This window comes from Cheilinus undulatus, linkage group 13, assembly GCF_018320785.1.
Source record: "Cheilinus undulatus linkage group 13, ASM1832078v1, whole genome shotgun sequence".
NCBI classification, from domain to species: Eukaryota; Metazoa; Chordata; class Actinopteri; order Labriformes; family Labridae; genus Cheilinus; species Cheilinus undulatus.
The window spans coordinates 20,843,752-20,860,574 of record NC_054877.1 but is presented as its reverse complement, the minus strand read 5'-3'; the positions used below and the strand labels follow the sequence as shown (position 1 = coordinate 20,860,574).

General features: G+C 37.7%; 1 protein-coding gene across 3 annotated transcripts in view; it reads right to left on the bottom strand.

The window, feature by feature from the left end:
* The window catches only part of LOC121520525 (laminin subunit alpha-3-like), a 98,718-nt gene that overhangs the window by 17,074 nt on the left and 64,821 nt on the right, over positions 1 to 16,823 (bottom strand). For 2 of the 3 annotated variants that reach the window (XM_041804013.1, XM_041804015.1), the window contains exons 36-59: positions 16,608 to 16,748; positions 16,142 to 16,303; positions 13,412 to 13,513; positions 13,230 to 13,313; positions 12,343 to 12,573; positions 7,453 to 7,566; positions 6,848 to 6,966; positions 6,675 to 6,755; positions 5,623 to 5,723; positions 5,472 to 5,525; positions 5,222 to 5,373; positions 3,734 to 3,844; positions 3,530 to 3,641; positions 3,232 to 3,396; positions 2,951 to 3,147; positions 2,627 to 2,743; positions 2,247 to 2,401; positions 1,954 to 2,095; positions 1,753 to 1,852; positions 1,555 to 1,671; positions 1,273 to 1,443; positions 580 to 731; positions 279 to 470; positions 24 to 172 (exon numbers count right to left, since the gene is read on the bottom strand). In XM_041804013.1, the coding sequence (XP_041659947.1) occupies positions 24 to 172; positions 279 to 470; positions 580 to 731; positions 1,273 to 1,443; positions 1,555 to 1,671; positions 1,753 to 1,852; positions 1,954 to 2,095; positions 2,247 to 2,401; positions 2,627 to 2,743; positions 2,951 to 3,147; positions 3,232 to 3,396; positions 3,530 to 3,641; positions 3,734 to 3,844; positions 5,222 to 5,373; positions 5,472 to 5,525; positions 5,623 to 5,723; positions 6,675 to 6,755; positions 6,848 to 6,966; positions 7,453 to 7,566; positions 12,343 to 12,573; positions 13,230 to 13,313; positions 13,412 to 13,513; positions 16,142 to 16,303; positions 16,608 to 16,748 (3,221 nt within the window). The remainder of the gene's footprint in view (positions 1 to 23; positions 173 to 278; positions 471 to 579; positions 732 to 1,272; positions 1,444 to 1,554; positions 1,672 to 1,752; positions 1,853 to 1,953; positions 2,096 to 2,246; positions 2,402 to 2,626; positions 2,744 to 2,950; positions 3,148 to 3,231; positions 3,397 to 3,529; positions 3,642 to 3,733; positions 3,845 to 5,221; positions 5,374 to 5,471; positions 5,526 to 5,622; positions 5,724 to 6,674; positions 6,756 to 6,847; positions 6,967 to 7,452; positions 7,567 to 12,342; positions 12,574 to 13,229; positions 13,314 to 13,411; positions 13,514 to 16,141; positions 16,304 to 16,607; positions 16,749 to 16,823) is intronic. The other variant, XM_041804014.1, reaches the window with a different exon arrangement.

Below are 16,823 nucleotides of genomic sequence, written 5' to 3'. Positions count from 1 at the left end.
GACACATTTAGTTTTCTGTTTACCTGCGTAGGTCTACTCTGTCAAACGTGGCAGGCACAGATGCAGACTGGGAGATAGGAAGTGTTTTCATCTCGTACTCGGCTCCATTGAGCTTGTACACACCATACAGCACGTTTTCCTTCAAAACCATCCCAATATAGTTCTTCGAAGACTAAAGGACACCATTCGTTTACGTTAAAGGAAAAAAAAAAAAATATATATATATATATATACACACACACACTTAAAGTTCATGGAAAGTCTTTTCAGTTACTTACATCTTTGTTGCCGAGGTACATCACAAACATGCCTTTGTCTTCGATTTGTCTGCGTCTGCGTCTCCCGTCTCCTCTGCCTTCAGGTCTCTGCAGGGACAGAGACAGAGAGGTGTAGGCCTTTAAGTCCTCAAGGTCCTTTGGTGGGCGCATCTCCACATAGCCATCGCCCTTGAACTTCATCGGGACCCCAATCTGGAGAAGAGATGTTATAACAGGAAAATTAGGGTTATCGCGGTAAAAGAGAAAGGGCATGTGTTGGTTTAATTAGGACTTTAGTATCTTTAATAGAGTGGGACCTCACCCTGTTAGCGGCATCTCTGGCTTGTTCAATGAGTTCTTTGATTTTCTTGATGTTCTCTGAGATGGTGCTGATCGGTGAGATCTGTGAGGTCAGATTCTCCACCTCTGAGATCTTATCATTAAGAGATGGGATGGTTTTCAACAGATCTTTCACTGCAATCAGAAGAATAAAGTGTGAAATGAAATAATAAAGTGAAAAAGAGACATTTTTACTTTATTACAATTGCAATGCAATGTCAGGCTGTGCAATTACATACTCACATAAAAGGCTGCAAATATTTTTGTATTAAAAGGTATTTGAAAGTTTTACAAAAAAGTCTGCAGAAAGGTCTTTAAGTTTCTAATAGTACCACTACTTTAAAAGCAGCACTATATAAACTTAATGTTTTGTATTTTTTGTGCTACTTAATATTTTTGTTTTGAGTTGAGAAAAATACTTGAACACTTTCTTTATTCTCTGCTTTTTCCTTGGTAACCAAGCAAGCTTACGCATGATACCATTTATGTATTATAGTTATTGCAATAGTGATCACAAATCGCAATATTTTAGTAAAATCAATCGAACATTATTACTAAATTGTGCAGCTCTAATTTTTACCATTAATTCTGAACTTTTATAGCGTTAATTTTTTAATGTTACCATTTGATGCAAAAAAAAAACCCCAATAAAAGTATCTTCATGCGTGCCACTCACCTGACTTGTCAACGTCATCCAGCACACCATCCAGACCTGCGCCACCGGTGGGGATCTTGATTTTTTCCATTTCCTTTTTGATATCATTGAGTCGGTTCATAGTGTCACTGGCTGTGTTGTTGGCAGCCTCTGCCTTCCTCTTGGCTTCATTAATTGTGTCAGCTATGCCGTCTGATTTAAGAGAGACATAATGAGGGAAACATTTGAAAAAAAGATCCAACAGATACAGACAAAGCCCGTTTAATGTTCATGCCAAAAAAGTAACTTCTTTTCATGCTCTACCTCTGTTGATGTTATCTAATCCATTCTTCACATCCTGCAGCTCATTCTGGAGAGCGTTCTTCTTTTTGTCAGCATCGCTCAGCCGCTTCTTCACATCTTTGAGACCATTTGACACATCTTTAAAAAAATAAAAAACTATTATTAATGAAGCTCATGGGTTATCTTACAAAGCATCTGATTTAATGTACAGCAAACTACCTTTGAGGTCTTCCTCTGTCTCTTTTGCAGTCTGCAGCAGCTCATCTCCATCCTCTTTCAGGGCTTTGGCTCGCTCTGTCAGCTTCTGGTTTTTTACATTCTAATGGGGAAAAAAAAAAAAATTCAGCTAAACCTAAAAAATTATTAATCATATCAAAAGACTAGGAACAACATATTTAACTCATCAAGTTTGTAGCTTACATCCAAAGCGTTGTTTGCTGCATTTTTTGCGTCATTGGCTGCAGCCTCAGCCGCATTAATGGCATCTGTGATGTTCTTGTAGGCATCAATGGCGTCTTTAGCGTTGCGCACCTCATCACGCCCACTTGCGACCTTGACACCACTAAATCCGAGATTATCAAAAGTTAAAATTAGAGATTATGCTTGCATAGATTCACACAGCCTAAAGCACAACATCATTGTGTCAATAATGTCATTGGACCCTCAGATTATGTTGACATTTTGTGTCTTTATTTTATACATAGTGAACCTACTCCTCAAGTTTCTTTGCCAGGTTTTCCAGCTCCTTTGCATGATTCTCTGCCTTCTCAACGATGTCCTCCTGAGCTGCTGCTCTGGCGATGTCGTTCACCTTCTTTGTCAGATCCGTCTTGGCACCATCCAGCTGTGCTGCCAGCTGTTCATACTCCTACAGAGAATGAGAGTAAAAGGGTGCATGTTACTTAACAGAAGGAAATGCCATTTATGTCACGTCAGAGCACAAGCAGCAAAAATACAGATTTTTATCTTGGATGGCATGTTGGGACCTGACAGCATGCTGGTGTGAGATTACAGATGATGCTGTTTAATGTAACAGCCACAAGTATTTAAATGTGTATTTTTGAATACAGGGGTAAACTAATGCAAAGCTTACTTTTTTGCTGTCAGACAGCTTTTCCACCAGAGCCTTTGTTTTCTGCAGCTCACCCTCTGCCGTCCTCATTTGCTGCTCCACTGTATTCCGCTCATTTTTTAAGTTGTCAATGCGTTTCTGTAGGAAGCGTATGAACCAAGCACAACTTAATTTGTAAACCAATAACAAACAATGTATAAGAGTTTTTAGCTTAAATCAATTAACTAATATGCTCTGTGTGATCTTATTTTTGCATTTTTTATGAAACAAATAAAGAATACTCTTTTTCTCTTCAAACCATTAACCAGCAAAGCCATGCTTTTGTAATTACAGATAACCCATTACCTGAAGCTCTTTGAGGGCATCAGCACTGAGCCCATTCTTGGTGTTGGCTTTTGCCACCTTGTCCGAAGCCTCTTTCAGAGCCTTATCCAGGTCCTTCAGCTTGTCCTCATAACCCTTCAGAAGGTCCCCAATCTTCTCTGCTGCAGCCTCATTCACATCACATTGCTTACTCACATTAGACTTGATGTAGTCCAGCACTGGAGAACAGAACAGAATAGAAAAGATAAGGTCTATGGAGATGTTCTTTTAAGGTTAAGAGTATAAATATTGAGGGATCGTACATTTCTTGGCCTCATCTCTTTCTTTGTCAGCAGCTGTTTTCTGAGGGGTGAAGTTCCTCTTCTCCATCTCGTCTACCATGCGCTCAGCATCTTCCATCATTTTAGCCAAGTTTTCATTAGGCACTGTGTCACCGCGGGTGTTTTCCTTGAGTTGGTCAAGAAGAGCTTAAAAAGACAAGAGAAAAAGAATAAGGCTCTGATTGTCTATGTATGCAGACCAAAAGAGAAAAAAATGAGATTTACAGTACACTGAAAGAAGATAAACCATCACTGCAGCTGAATTCAACTCTCTCTTTACCTTTGATTTTCTTGAGCATGTTTTGAATTTCTGAGTCCAGATCTTTGGCTCTCTTGTGTGTTTTCTCAACCTCTGTCACTGCCTTGTCAGCATCAACAGCCTTTTTATCTGCCTGGACAAAATAAATACACACATTTACCATTAATTTGACGTTTATTCTGGGGTGCAGATATGAACAGTTTAGCCTTTACTGCAGCTCTGTACCTTGTCTCTGAGGGAGCTGATGTCATCTGAGAGTGTGACAGTGTCTTCATCCAGCTGGTTGACTTTGGTCTTTTCATTGTTGATGGTGAAGGTGAATTTGTTGACGAGAATCTACAGAAAATGAATAAATGGAAACATATAGAAAGATGCATGAGGGTAAACTCAAATGGAGCAGGAAAGCTTGAGACTAGCAGAGGCTGTTTTTAATGACTACACAATGCATACACACTCAAATGATGTGGCTGTATCAGTTGGTATATTCAGACTGCCTGTTCAAAGCATTGTAATCATGCACTGCCTTTAATGTGAAAGTCACAGAGCCATTCTTTCATTTTATGTTTCAGTCAGACTTAGGCTAAATCATTCCCTTTTAAATGTTCCGGATCCATTCCACAAGAGCATCAGGGAGTGAGCTTTTGTCCTTAAGTGCCACTGAATGTGGATTATATTATACCTGTCTTTTTAATTAAGATTCATTCTAACCTTGTTTTGCTATTATAATTAATACAGCTTTATCATTTGTAATAATTTAGTTTTGGCCATTCTCTTTTATTGATAATATTCCTTTGTTTTTTTTTCTAATTTAATATTAATATTTATCCATTTTAATCTATTTTATGGTAATATTATTCCTTTGTTTTTTCTGTTTTTTTTTTTTAGTTTTGAGCCATTAAAATTTAGCTGTTTTTCCTGATATCAAATGTTATTTATCCAATTTAATTTATGATATTCTATTCTTTTTACTTGTTTTTATAAGCCAATTTAATTTACTTTATAGATGATATTTGAGGGGTTTTTATTTTACAGATATCTTTATTTCTTTCATTTTTTGTTATTCTATTTGTAATATTCTAATATTTTCTCTGGATTTCTCTAAGCCATTTTCATTTACTTAACTGTTTTTTGTTTTTGACGTAATTTTTTTTAGCCGTTATAATTTTAATTGACCACCCCTCTCTCCTAAGGAGCAGTGTGTGTTGATGTCTGACTGTTTATGTATGTGGAGCTCCCGCTATGTGTTTACATGCTGTGATTTCTCACTCTCCTGCAATGCTGTAACACAATAAAAATGACATAAACACTCTGTTGTGGAAGCACTCCATGTAAAAAGTTTTGGAAACACTCTGAAAAAGGGCTACTGATTACAGATGGGAATAAGGAGAGACAAACCACAGTGATAAACACTGGAACCCAGTGATGTGGATACTAACTTGTTTGGACACACTGCCAGTGCAACAAAATTTATTTACATTTCTTACATTTCAGCAAAAATCTGCGCAATCTTTGTTATGTGTGCAATTCTAGGATTTTAATGTGCTTATAGATTAATTTTTGGTATTAATCTAAGATGTCATTTCTTGGCTTTTGCATTTAAAATGAATATATTGTATGCCTCTTAAAATAACATGTTTTGCTATTTCTCTCGTCTGCAGCCTTGTCTGTAACCTTTACAGCTGCAGTACAGAGTCAGACTCACTGCCATGCTACCTTGGTGTCTGCAATAGCCTTTTCCAGCTTCTTCAGCCTGTCCTGAGAGGAGGCACTGGCTGTGGCGTTGTCCAACTGAGCCTTGATTCTTTCCAGCTCCACATCCAGCTTCTCCAGATCATGCAGCAGAGTTTGGGCACAGTTATCACACTCTGGAATAAAAATGACAAATAGGATTAGCAAAAGATCACACTCAATTTATTGTTATTTGTATGCTGTAGTAAAATGCATTGATCTCTTGTTAACTCACCTTGGCAGCGCTCATCCGTGTTTGTGTCTCCTGGTTCCAGCGTGTTCTTGCAAACTGGAGTAACAGTGTTAAAGTTAAATGTTATGTTTAATACCAGATACAATAATTGAATCAAAGTGTAAAAGTGGATTAATAGAGTCCACAATCTCACCCCCAGTCCTTGGATCACAGTTGTTTCCATTGCCATTGCATCTGCAGGGCTGACAACGTCCCCCTGGAGTCAGAGGATCACCATAGTAGCCAGGGGCACACCTATGGGAAAGACAACAGAAAGAGCATGTTTTAAAAAATTAGGCCTGTTAATATAAACGCGTCAATGCTTGTGATTAATCTGGAAAGCTTAATGCGTTAAAAAACAAAACACAATTTAATCATATGACTATGTTTGACCACAACTTCCTCCCGTAGTCCTCCTGCGTGGATGTTTACGTCCCTAAGGTGAAAAGGTTAAAGGCAGGTCAAACGCAGCCAGCAGTGAGGAGGAGACAGACTCAGGTCTACTTCAAATTACTACAAATTTAAATTTAAAAAGCTGCCTAATGGAAGTCTGGATGAAACAAAAGTTGTGGGTACATACTGCGGTGATGAAGTGTCTTTACACTGAAGCACAAAGAGTCTGAAGTACCACCTCCGGGAAAAAAATGCATCTTTGCTAATGTTAGCAAAGACGCTAACAACAACACGAGATCAAGCCACGATAGCTAATGTTGCGAATGTTAGCAAAGACGCTAACAACAACACGAGATCAAGCCACGATAGCTAATGTTGCGAATGTTAGCAAAGACGCTAACAACAACACAAGATTAAGCAATAATGTCAGGCTACACCAGCACAGTCCAGTAGACCTGGATTTGTCCCCAAAATTATCTAAGTAAATGGTAGTATCTTAAAAGTTGATTTATAGATAATGAAAATAATAATAATGATAATAATAATAATAGTTTTTTTTTGTTAAAAGCGCTTTCAAAGTGCTATACATAAAATTAAAATAATGAAAATAAACACTTGATCATAAGAATGTTTAAAAATCTAAAAATTACTAAAACTGAAGAAATGCTGTGATTAACCATGACTAATCTCAGCATAGTGATGTGATTAACTTGATTGATTTTTTTGATCAATTAAAAGCACTATAAAAAATGTATTCTAAATTAGACATTATCTGCAGAAAAACACAGTTTCATAGCCTTTAAAACAACTCACCTCTCACACCTGTTCCCGGTGTATCCTACTCTGCAAATACACTTGACATCCCCAAACAACTCTCTGCAACCTTCAGCAAAACTACAGATGAAAAAAAATGCACTTAATAAGACCATTCTTGGTACACAATTTGACATGAATTATTCATAGGACTGGGGTTTTTTTACACTCACCTGTTTGTGGGCACACTGAATGGGCAGGGGCAGATTCTGCACGTCCTCTGAGCTGCGTTTCCATAATAACCTTCTTTGCAGCGCTCACATCTGTCTCCAGCTGTGTTGTACTGACAGTTCTGAAAACAGTAAAACAGATAAACAGACAAAGTCTTAAGTCTTTAACACACATGCTACTTAATGAATAACCAAGCATCAAGCCATAATGAAAACATGTGGGGAAGAAGATGAGGCATTTCAACATGAAAATCAATCAAAGAGGAGAGAGTGTACAGCTGATTGTGTCCATTTGGCTTTGAGCTGCTGGGGTGTGGATGTCTGCAGGCATTGCACTACAGGCCCAGTCTTGAGTGCATTATATAACAAAAACACAAAAGAGATGTGTTGAAGTTTTGGAATAAGTGAAGGCTCACCATCCCACAAAAAAATGGCTGTGAAGTGCCTCAAAAGTTAGATCAGTGAGCTTTATCAAAAAAAGAAGTGACAACATGTAGAACCTGAAGATGAGAGGCTTTTACTAAACTGTGGCTCACACTGATGTTTGTACTTCATCTTTGTGGTTATATAGAGATTGATAAGTGTTGAGCGATGAGTGTGTTTCTTACCAGACACCTCCCGGTCTTGTCTTCACACTCATCAGCCAGACCATTGCAATCACAGGGCACACAGCGGCCCAGATAAGGCCCACTGTTGTCTCTGTAGTATCCTGGAGAACATTTCTGCAAAAGGAAAACAGAAATATGAAAATATGATTATTCATTACATCTAACTCACACATGTCAGCATACAACTTTATGCATAGGCTTAAAATTTAATTTTGAAAATCATAAAACAATGAATAGATAAAATGACTGCTTTTAGACCAGGGTAATAAAAACTGTAAGAAGTGTGGGTATATGAAGCTTCAGCTTCAGTCTACACCTTCATAGGTTGGCATATTTTTCAGTCATTTATATTTTTCCCTCATTGTACTCATATGTAATTTTCATACAAATGCAAATGTACATTTTAGAGAGAGGACTGATTTAAAGTGCAGACCGATATACACTTCTACTTGTAATCAATTAATTTAAATTTCATCCCATAAAAATGTTAATTTCCCCCAAAATATGAGGAAAAACAATAATTTTAGAGATTTTTAACAGATCTGAAAAACCAAGACAAGAGCCTTTTCATCGATTTATATCACCCAAAATTATTTTGAGGTTTGATAAGCATTTTTTTATATGTACAACTATTTTTAGAGTAGGCAGAACTAAATCACTAATAACATATTTATTCTCTTGGGTAACATATTATCACACTGCCAATCCTTTATGAATGTATCACACAATACCAATGAACACTTTTGCCATCTGCTTAAATTTTATAAAAATATACAGTTGTTACCCAAGATTTCTTTCCTGTCATTCAAAGACGACAAATCAAACTTTTCCCCCAGGCAGCACTTTTGCCAAGGATTGTTTGAATACAGTTTCATTAACAATTAACACTTATAGGTGGAAGTACGCCCTTTGCTTTTAGAGATAGCAGCTGTCAAGTCAGCAGTCATCCAGTCCGAAAGCTGAGGTAAAACACACTCTAACAACAAGACACTCTGATTTTTACCTGAATCTGAGAGCTGGCCGTGCTGTCGTTCACAGAAGGATAGTGAACCCACTGTCCTCTGTCATTTACCAATGGGTATCGCACCTCCTGTACACCCTGATCATTCACCGATGGGTACTCTATCCTCTGAGCTCCCTGATCATTAAGTGAAGGATATTGTATCCTCTGAGCCCATCGGTCACGATGTCTTGCAAAACGGTGCCGCTCCCCTCTTTGGAAGGCCCTGTGTCCAGCGCAGCAAAGTCCAATCAAAGTGCAACAAAGCAGGGTCTGAAATAAAACCTCTTTAAACCTTGGTCTATCCATGTGCGTATTCAACATTCCTCTCGTTAAGTCTGTGTGAAACAATGCTCCACTCTCTGCTGCCTCAGCCTCTTAAGCACACACGCTCACACACACAGAGGACACGCCCCACGTCCCACCTGAGTCAGTCTACCAGATCAGCATGAGCAAGTGCAGGGGCACAAGTACACGCATGCATGTGTTTACATGCCCGCGCCCAAACGAGAAAATGATTGCGACACATTCAGCCAGCTGTGGGTCCAAGTACAAGCAGTCACACATAAACAAACTAGTGCTGTTAAAATGTGCGATTAATTTCAGATAATTAATCACAGAAGTGAAAAATGTGATTAAAAAATTAACACTGATTTATCACACTCTGAAGCCATCACACAACAGGCTACATGGTAAAAACTGGAGTTGATATTTCAGTGTAAAACATTTTAGAGTTGATTTTCACTCCAAAAGTGTAGTTTAAACTCCATTCTGACTGAACTAGTTTTCAGTGTTGGAGTTATTTAATAGCGTTGATCTACCAGTGTTTGTGTAACTCTGTAGGGAGTCATTTGACCTGACTCTGTCCACTGCCATTTCAAATCCAGATGGATATGTGGGCAGAGTTTTCCCATCATGCACTTGGGCAGAGTGTTAATGTGTTTTATATGTGCTTATATGTATTTATGTATTTTTGGATGTCGCCTGCTGTATGGTGATCATTTGTAATATAGAATAATTAATTGCTTGGGTTTCATGACTAGCTTAAAGTAGCTGCATATTAAATTGCTATTGCTGGAAAAAATGCAATTATATCATTTTTCCAAATTGATTAGCCCTAGTTGTGTTCAGGTGTCAACCTAAAAAAAATGCAGGTAAAAAACACACTTTAGTTAAGCCACTGCAGCATCTTTCTGCAGCCCCAGCAATGTTGAATAAGTCCACCACTGCTCTTTAAAGTCTTATTCACTTCAAAAAAACTAACAGCTCATCAGACAAGTAGAAAGTAATCTGCAGCTTGTGATATTAAACATTTATCCTTGTTTCTTTTCAATCTGTAACAAGTTCCTTTTCTGTGGTTAATTTCAAGCTAAAACCTTTGCTCTACCTTTAAAAGCAGGTCTGTAACCAAACAGGAAGTTAATTCCCCTTGATTTAAGACTGCAGAAAAATCAAAATTACACAAACTAAAATGAAAAGCAAAAAAGTGACATTTTAACCCATTAAAGCCACAAATAGCAGGCAGAAATTTCTCATTTTTTGGAACTGAAATGTTTATTTCACTTTCTACTGAAATCCAAAAAATCTGAATTTCCATAAAATTAAACATATATATTTTTTGTGTCTCTTTTAATACATGAGGTGTTTTTGGTAACTTATAATCCACTTGAGGGCATTTTTATAATTTGTTAGATTGTATTAAAGAGTTTTTTTTAGTTATTTATTGATCATATTGATTAGATAGAGGTATCATAAAAGTATGTATCAAATATGATACAACAGGCTTTAAGGGGTTAAAATGTGTTTAATTGGACTTAAGTACAGAAACTCAGAAAAACTGTGATTAAAAAATAAAATAAACTTTTGAAAGCCCTAGTACTAATAATTTGTATATACTTGTGTAGGAGAATGTGTATGTTTTGTAACAGTATTCGTGTGAGTGTATATGACTGAAGGAAAGTCAGACATCCTCAGACACCAAACTCACACCTGAATCACACTCCTCAAGCACACAACAGACACAACTGGGTGTGTCTGCTGCACGAACTCTCTGCTGCACACTGTAGGTGCACTAAGGTGAACACACTCAGGTTTATGAGTAACAATGTGTTGCCAGCTGCCACACCCTGTGTGTTAAGGTGCGGCGCCTCGTCATACCACCTCCAGGCACATATAATGAACTTCCTTTTAAACACACCTCACCAGACGATGTCTCACAAACACACAGAGAAAGTAAACCACATCTATGGTAACAGCTCGCAACAAATAAGAAAAAGATCACTGCAACTCAGAGATATTTATCCTTCTCTCCAATAATAAAAGCTCTCTGCTACATAAAAAACACTTTTTAATTGGTGGGTTCTCCTTTCAATTTTTAATCAGCTTTTGTGGGCTGCAATCATGTGTGTACAAATCAGATTTGAGAAGCACAAACACACTAAGTCAAGTCAGCACCATTCCCAGGATAAAAAAGAATCAGAGTAAAGCTTTTCCTTAGCAACTACATCAGGGCTTGTTTGGATTACATTTCTGTAGCCATGCCAGTGATTACAGCCGTATAGTCACTAATATTATGTCTGCGTGATTGTGCATCATATCCCAGCCCCGGGGCTACACAATTTAGCTGCGTAGGTCTCTGGACGGTATTTTCCAGTGCATTCCACCCAAGGCGCCTCAGATGATGATAATTTTTTTTCTTTGGAGAGGAAAGGGGTGTGGGCTTTGGTTCAGGCGTGTCAGGACACCCTTAAAGTATGAGGAGGTAAACCAATTCCTAAAATATGACAAAACGTCTTCTTAATAAATACCTCGCCCCACCCTGCTTCTTAGATCTTAAAATTATCCTTATACCACCTCAGTTTTCTATGAAATGAAAACACCAGGGAGGATTTTAAGGTAGAGCAGTTTTAGGTAAGTATTTTTTCATTTCAAGCAAGATGTCTTCTTTCTGAAACATAAGACAGGATGAAAAAATCTGTTTTGGTTGTTTGAATGAGCTTTTTTTGTACAGCTAGATTGTGTTAATATCTTAGTCCAATAAACTTTATCTAAAAGTTGACCACAGCTCATACCTGGATAAACATACAACTCTAAATCTAACTACACCAAACCTTTTCACATTTCAACCACAAAAAGAAATTTAAAAACATTGTGGAAAAACATGGACGGCATGTTTCTATCTCACCCCTCTGTACAAAAGTAAAGCCAAAGCACCCTGCTGTGGGCTCTTACATACTGTGATGGTGGTATTTTTTGTAGTAAGAAGGGATTTGGCTAGTGGAGCAGTGGAGCAACCTTCCACTAACCAAAACACACATTTAATTTATTCATAAATCAGAAAAGATCCTCAAGTCAGTGCAGTCAATAGTAAAACAGATTCTTGGGTAGACATGAAGCAGATGGTTACATTTAAGGGAAACATCATGACTCTAGTGTTAGGTTTTTGTAAAGTGTCAAAAAGTCCCAAAAAAAAAAGAAAAGTGTCTTTGCAAAGAGCAGCATTTGCCAATAGAGCTGTCGATCATTAAATGGCTTATTGTTACAATAAACATTATGACATAAATCAGCATGATAAGAACTGACCACAATGACAGAATATGGGTTTGAGGGGCGCCAGTGGTCTAGTGGTTTGTTCACGAGCTCCATGTACATAGGTGGAAAAAGTACAAAAAGTATTTAAGCATCTACTGTAGTGTTGTGCACTAAAAAGCTTTAAATGTTCATTTGACATTGAAAGCTTGATTAATTTGTTCAAGATAAATTACTTTGCCGTTATTTGTCGTGTTTTTGTCAGCTGACCACCTTTGTACACAGTCAATGATTAAAAAAAAAAAAAAAAAAAAAAACTAAAAGAAATGAGGGGCATACCTTACTGTTTTCAAACTTCTTACCTCACAGGAGTCTCCGGTGTACTCAGGAGGGCAGGAACAGTCCTCCACAGTGTTTCCAGGACCACCAGTCCCGGCATCTGTTGCCCCCTCCAGGCCCACCTCCCCTAAGCCGAGTCTCTGGCTTTGAGTGAAGTACAGCGCTCGAATCCTCAAACCAACCAGACCGGCCAAGACCATCATCAGCTCCTCTCTGGAGACAGGACGATTGGTGACAGCATGACGCCAGTTTCCCTGCAGACAACAGACATTTGTTAAGCATCATTTAAAAATATATTTAGAAGATTTGTTACATGATAACACAAAAGATATGCATTTTATCAGTTTAGTACAAGGACGCATCGCTAGAAATCTGACCACAACTCATCAGATTTAGATGTAGAGTTTTCTGAGGATGAACTTTCATGATTTTGGTGACTCCACCTGTCCTCTAACATTATTATTAGTCCCAACTTAAATGTGCTTTTATTACATGGTCCAGTTTGGTTCAGTACAGTTGGGTACAATTTAGTACTGTTTGGTATGGTTTGATACAATAAATCCTGATAACCATACTTTTACTCGAGGCAGTGGGGTAAGCAAGCAGCATGTCTAGCTCCCCCCTTTAGGTTTGAAAAGGTAATCTTGAAACCACAACAGAATAGTGTCAGAAAAGTAGGATGGTACAGATTGGTTATTTTGGTACCTTACCCATCTTTCTGCAATGGAACCCCCCCCCCCCAAAAGCTAAACTGAACTGAACCAGACCACTTGGTGGACTGACAAAATCCTAAAAATAAGCATGCAGTTTATCCTCTTTTACCACTTTTATACCATGTGATTAATTTTCAGTAAAAGCCTTGTGGTGCTTCAGAATCTTAGTCAAAAAGAGGAATTGGTGGGTACTTTACCTCTAAGAGCTGGACTCTGCCCTGATACAGCCGGTCTGGTAGTGGAACTTGTTGAGCCATGTGGATCAGGGTCATATTCCGACCCTAAGACATAATGAGAAGTATAATAAGCTGTGATTATGCCACTGAAACAAAACATTTATAAAGTGCAAGAGTGGAAAAAAAATGGTTGCACTACACACATTTAGTACCACATCTGGCCTACGATCCATTAAAGCCATTCCCTCACTGGGAATCCCAAAGGTCTTGGACTGGTAGGTGAGGAAACCACCGTAAGATGAAACCTGAGACAAAATAAGAAAAACAGATATCCATCAGCTTATGTGGAGAGACTGCAGAGATCACTGAAAAATAGATATGAGCTAGAAGAAAAAAAAGCTCTTTCTCCACAATTGGTTTTAATACTTGAGTATTTTGCTTTTTAAGATTTTGAGAACCCCAAAACATGTGTCAACATAAATAATTCAATGAAAGTAGAAAAAGAACAAACAAACAAACAAAAAAAAAAACAGAATGACCCACAACTAGTAAACTAGTTTCAGCTTGAATGCAGCTGATAGATGCTACAAAAATCAAAGTTAAATTAAAGTGTATGCAAATCTTAATATTTTAGCAGGAACTATTTAAACTCTACATTTGTGTTTAAATGTGCACCGGCACTTCTCTCTACAGATTGAAACCATCTAATGTAGCTGAATTATTTGAAAATTTCCCCACAGAGTTCAGCAGTTACTGCCCACTTTTTACCTGACTATTATCTCCATTAAAAACAGCTCACAATTGAAATATGCAGCTCCACCAATCATGTTCAATCAATTGTGTTGCACTAGGATTGTGGCTAATGTAGTACTGTTGCCTGAGATTTTAAATAAACCATGGGTTTCTTAAAATGAGGTTCATAATATACAAGCTTGTCTTCTACATCAGCCTTTCTCAGCCCTTTTCCTGTTGCGGCACCCTTAACATTTCAAAAATCTTAAGTCACCCCTGTAAAAAAGTGATTAGAAAAACAAACATTTTACATCCCCATGACTGTAGAAGGATTTATGCACTAACAGAAGAAGATAAATCGTGAAAGAACTCTTTTAAAACTATTTTAATGGCTTGGACAAAATGCATTGTATGTATGTGAATATTAACAACACATTTTAATGTGTTTCCCCCCCGGACACCTGCAAAAACTAAAAAAAAAAATCCTGGCTCCTACATTAGTCTTTCAGGAGACCAGTGTTGATTTTGTTGACTACAACGTAGACTACAAATGTTCGTCAACTATCTTTCATCCATGAGGAAGACTAAACTAAGACTAGCTAAAAATAGATCTTTGATGACAAAAACTCTGAGTAAGTGTAGTTTTCATCAAAGAGGCTAAAACAACTCCAAAATGTTAGTACTGGACTTTTGGACATTCAAAATCCATATTTCTCCATTCTGCATGTAGAGTATATCAGTATTTTCTTGAGAAAATATATATTTAAGTAAAGTATTGAGTGTAGTAATTTGAGGGGTTAATATCTACATTATTGTTACAATTAAATAAATCAAATTACTTCAAAGAAAAAAATGGCTTGACTAAATGGCTTGACTAAAATGTAAAGACTTCTTCACTAAAACTGGACTAAAAACTTTATTGGGTAGATAATAAGTAGACAGAAACCTGACAAAACCCATAAAGATTAAAAATAACATATATCGCTGAAATTAACATTTTAATCTAAACTCTAAAACTAGAGACTAAGACTTAATAACAAACAGCTGCAAAAATGAACACTGTTTGAAACCATTTTATTTGTGCAGGGTTGGCCAATGATCTTCATATTAGTGATCATTCTTGGTACATTCAAAGCATTCTGAAGGGCGCATGGCAACCCTGTTGAGAAAAGCTGTCCTACATGATCACTTATCTTTATTCCCCCATTTAAAATGTCTTTTGTTGAAAACAACCATTGATTCACTAGTCATGGCAAATGCAGATGTTCTCTGATAAAAATAGGATCAACCAATCAGAGACGTTGCTCATCACTCTTAAAATAAACCATGTTTTTCTTAAAATGAAGAGGATAACATACCAACTTTTGTCTTCAACATTGCCATATATTATCATTGCTGGTTATATTATTATGGCTTATGAACAAATCTAAGAAAGCAGCTTAGAGCAAATGATGTGGCTGATGGGGTAAAAGGAGGGAAATTCCAGGGTAGATGCACCTCCTAAGAACCTCTAAATGTAGTTGCTTTTCAAGGAACACAAAAGTATGGAAAAATGCCTTAAAGTACAGAGGTAGCATGGTGAATGTGCAGATCACAACTTGTCCACGAGAGCGTTTTGGAGTTGTTGGATTGTGTATTTGATTAGTTTGATGAGGGAAAGTAAAAAATACCGTCTGCTTCCATAACGTTAGCTGTGCAGCTGGGAAATCGGTCCCCCCAGATCTAGAAACAGCTTGCACTGACAACTAAAGGAAACAAACCTATTACTAAGACTATAGGAATTATGGCAATGGGCGAATTTGCCAAAATGTTGAAGTATCCCTTTAACACTGTCTCCTGGGGTCTGAAATTAAATGTCTAGCCTTGCTTTCGCCAAAATTTCTTATGTAAAAAACATCAGAGAAGGACTTGGAACCTGTACAAACAAGCTGTAAATAGCCTCTCTCAGATTGCTCAGTTTTTGTAGGTATCTCTTTAAATGCAGATTTCATGTTTTCAGACAAAGGTGAACCTCAAACAAAGGGCTGTGTTGGTTTATTTCACGTCGTGCGCCAGTAGATACTCCAGACACTCGGATTTGTGCAAAATCTGAAAAGTTGAGTTTTCATGATAAAACTATAAAGCACTAACTGTGGAAATGAGCTTTTTGTGAATTACTATGTACAGCTATTAGTAAACATGCATCCATATCTTTCACTGACCCTGTCTCCCAGGTAGGACGCTGGTGCCACCCAGTGAAGAGTTTGGATAGTAGGAGGGAGCTCCTGTATGTCAGCCACTACGGTGTTACTGGCTGAGTTAAGCACAGTGGGAACCTCCTCCTGGTCAGGTTTTTCCAAACGCCAGCCCTGCATCTTCACAAACTAGCAACAGAATATTAAGGGTTAAAGAAGATCCCTCCTAAATTAGTACTGAATTCACCACACAAGTGAGAACAGACTCTTAAAACTCATAAATAAATATGATACAAACAGAATAACTTGAAAATAGAGGTGGCTTTGAATCAAAGAATGGTTCCCCACCCAGATCCCAATATTTTTTTGAGAGCAGCTTTCATTAAACAAATGACGTGAATCACCACATAACTGCTATCATCCAGAAAGCCCTGCAGGCATAAAATTTCCAAAGGCATTTATAGGCAAGCAGAGGCAAGAACAGCGAACACACCTTCCCCCTGCGTTTGCTCGAGCTCTGACAGCGGTCAGTCGCCCCAAAGCAGAAGCAACTTGTACAGCCATGAGGATTTGACGAGTCGAAAAAGAAGGAACCTTCCCGACAGGTATCGCACCTGATTCCAGCCACATTTTTCTACAAACATGGCGGCAATAGCAGAAAGAGAGTAAAGGCAAGGGAAAAATAATTAAACATAAACAGAAGTAAAGA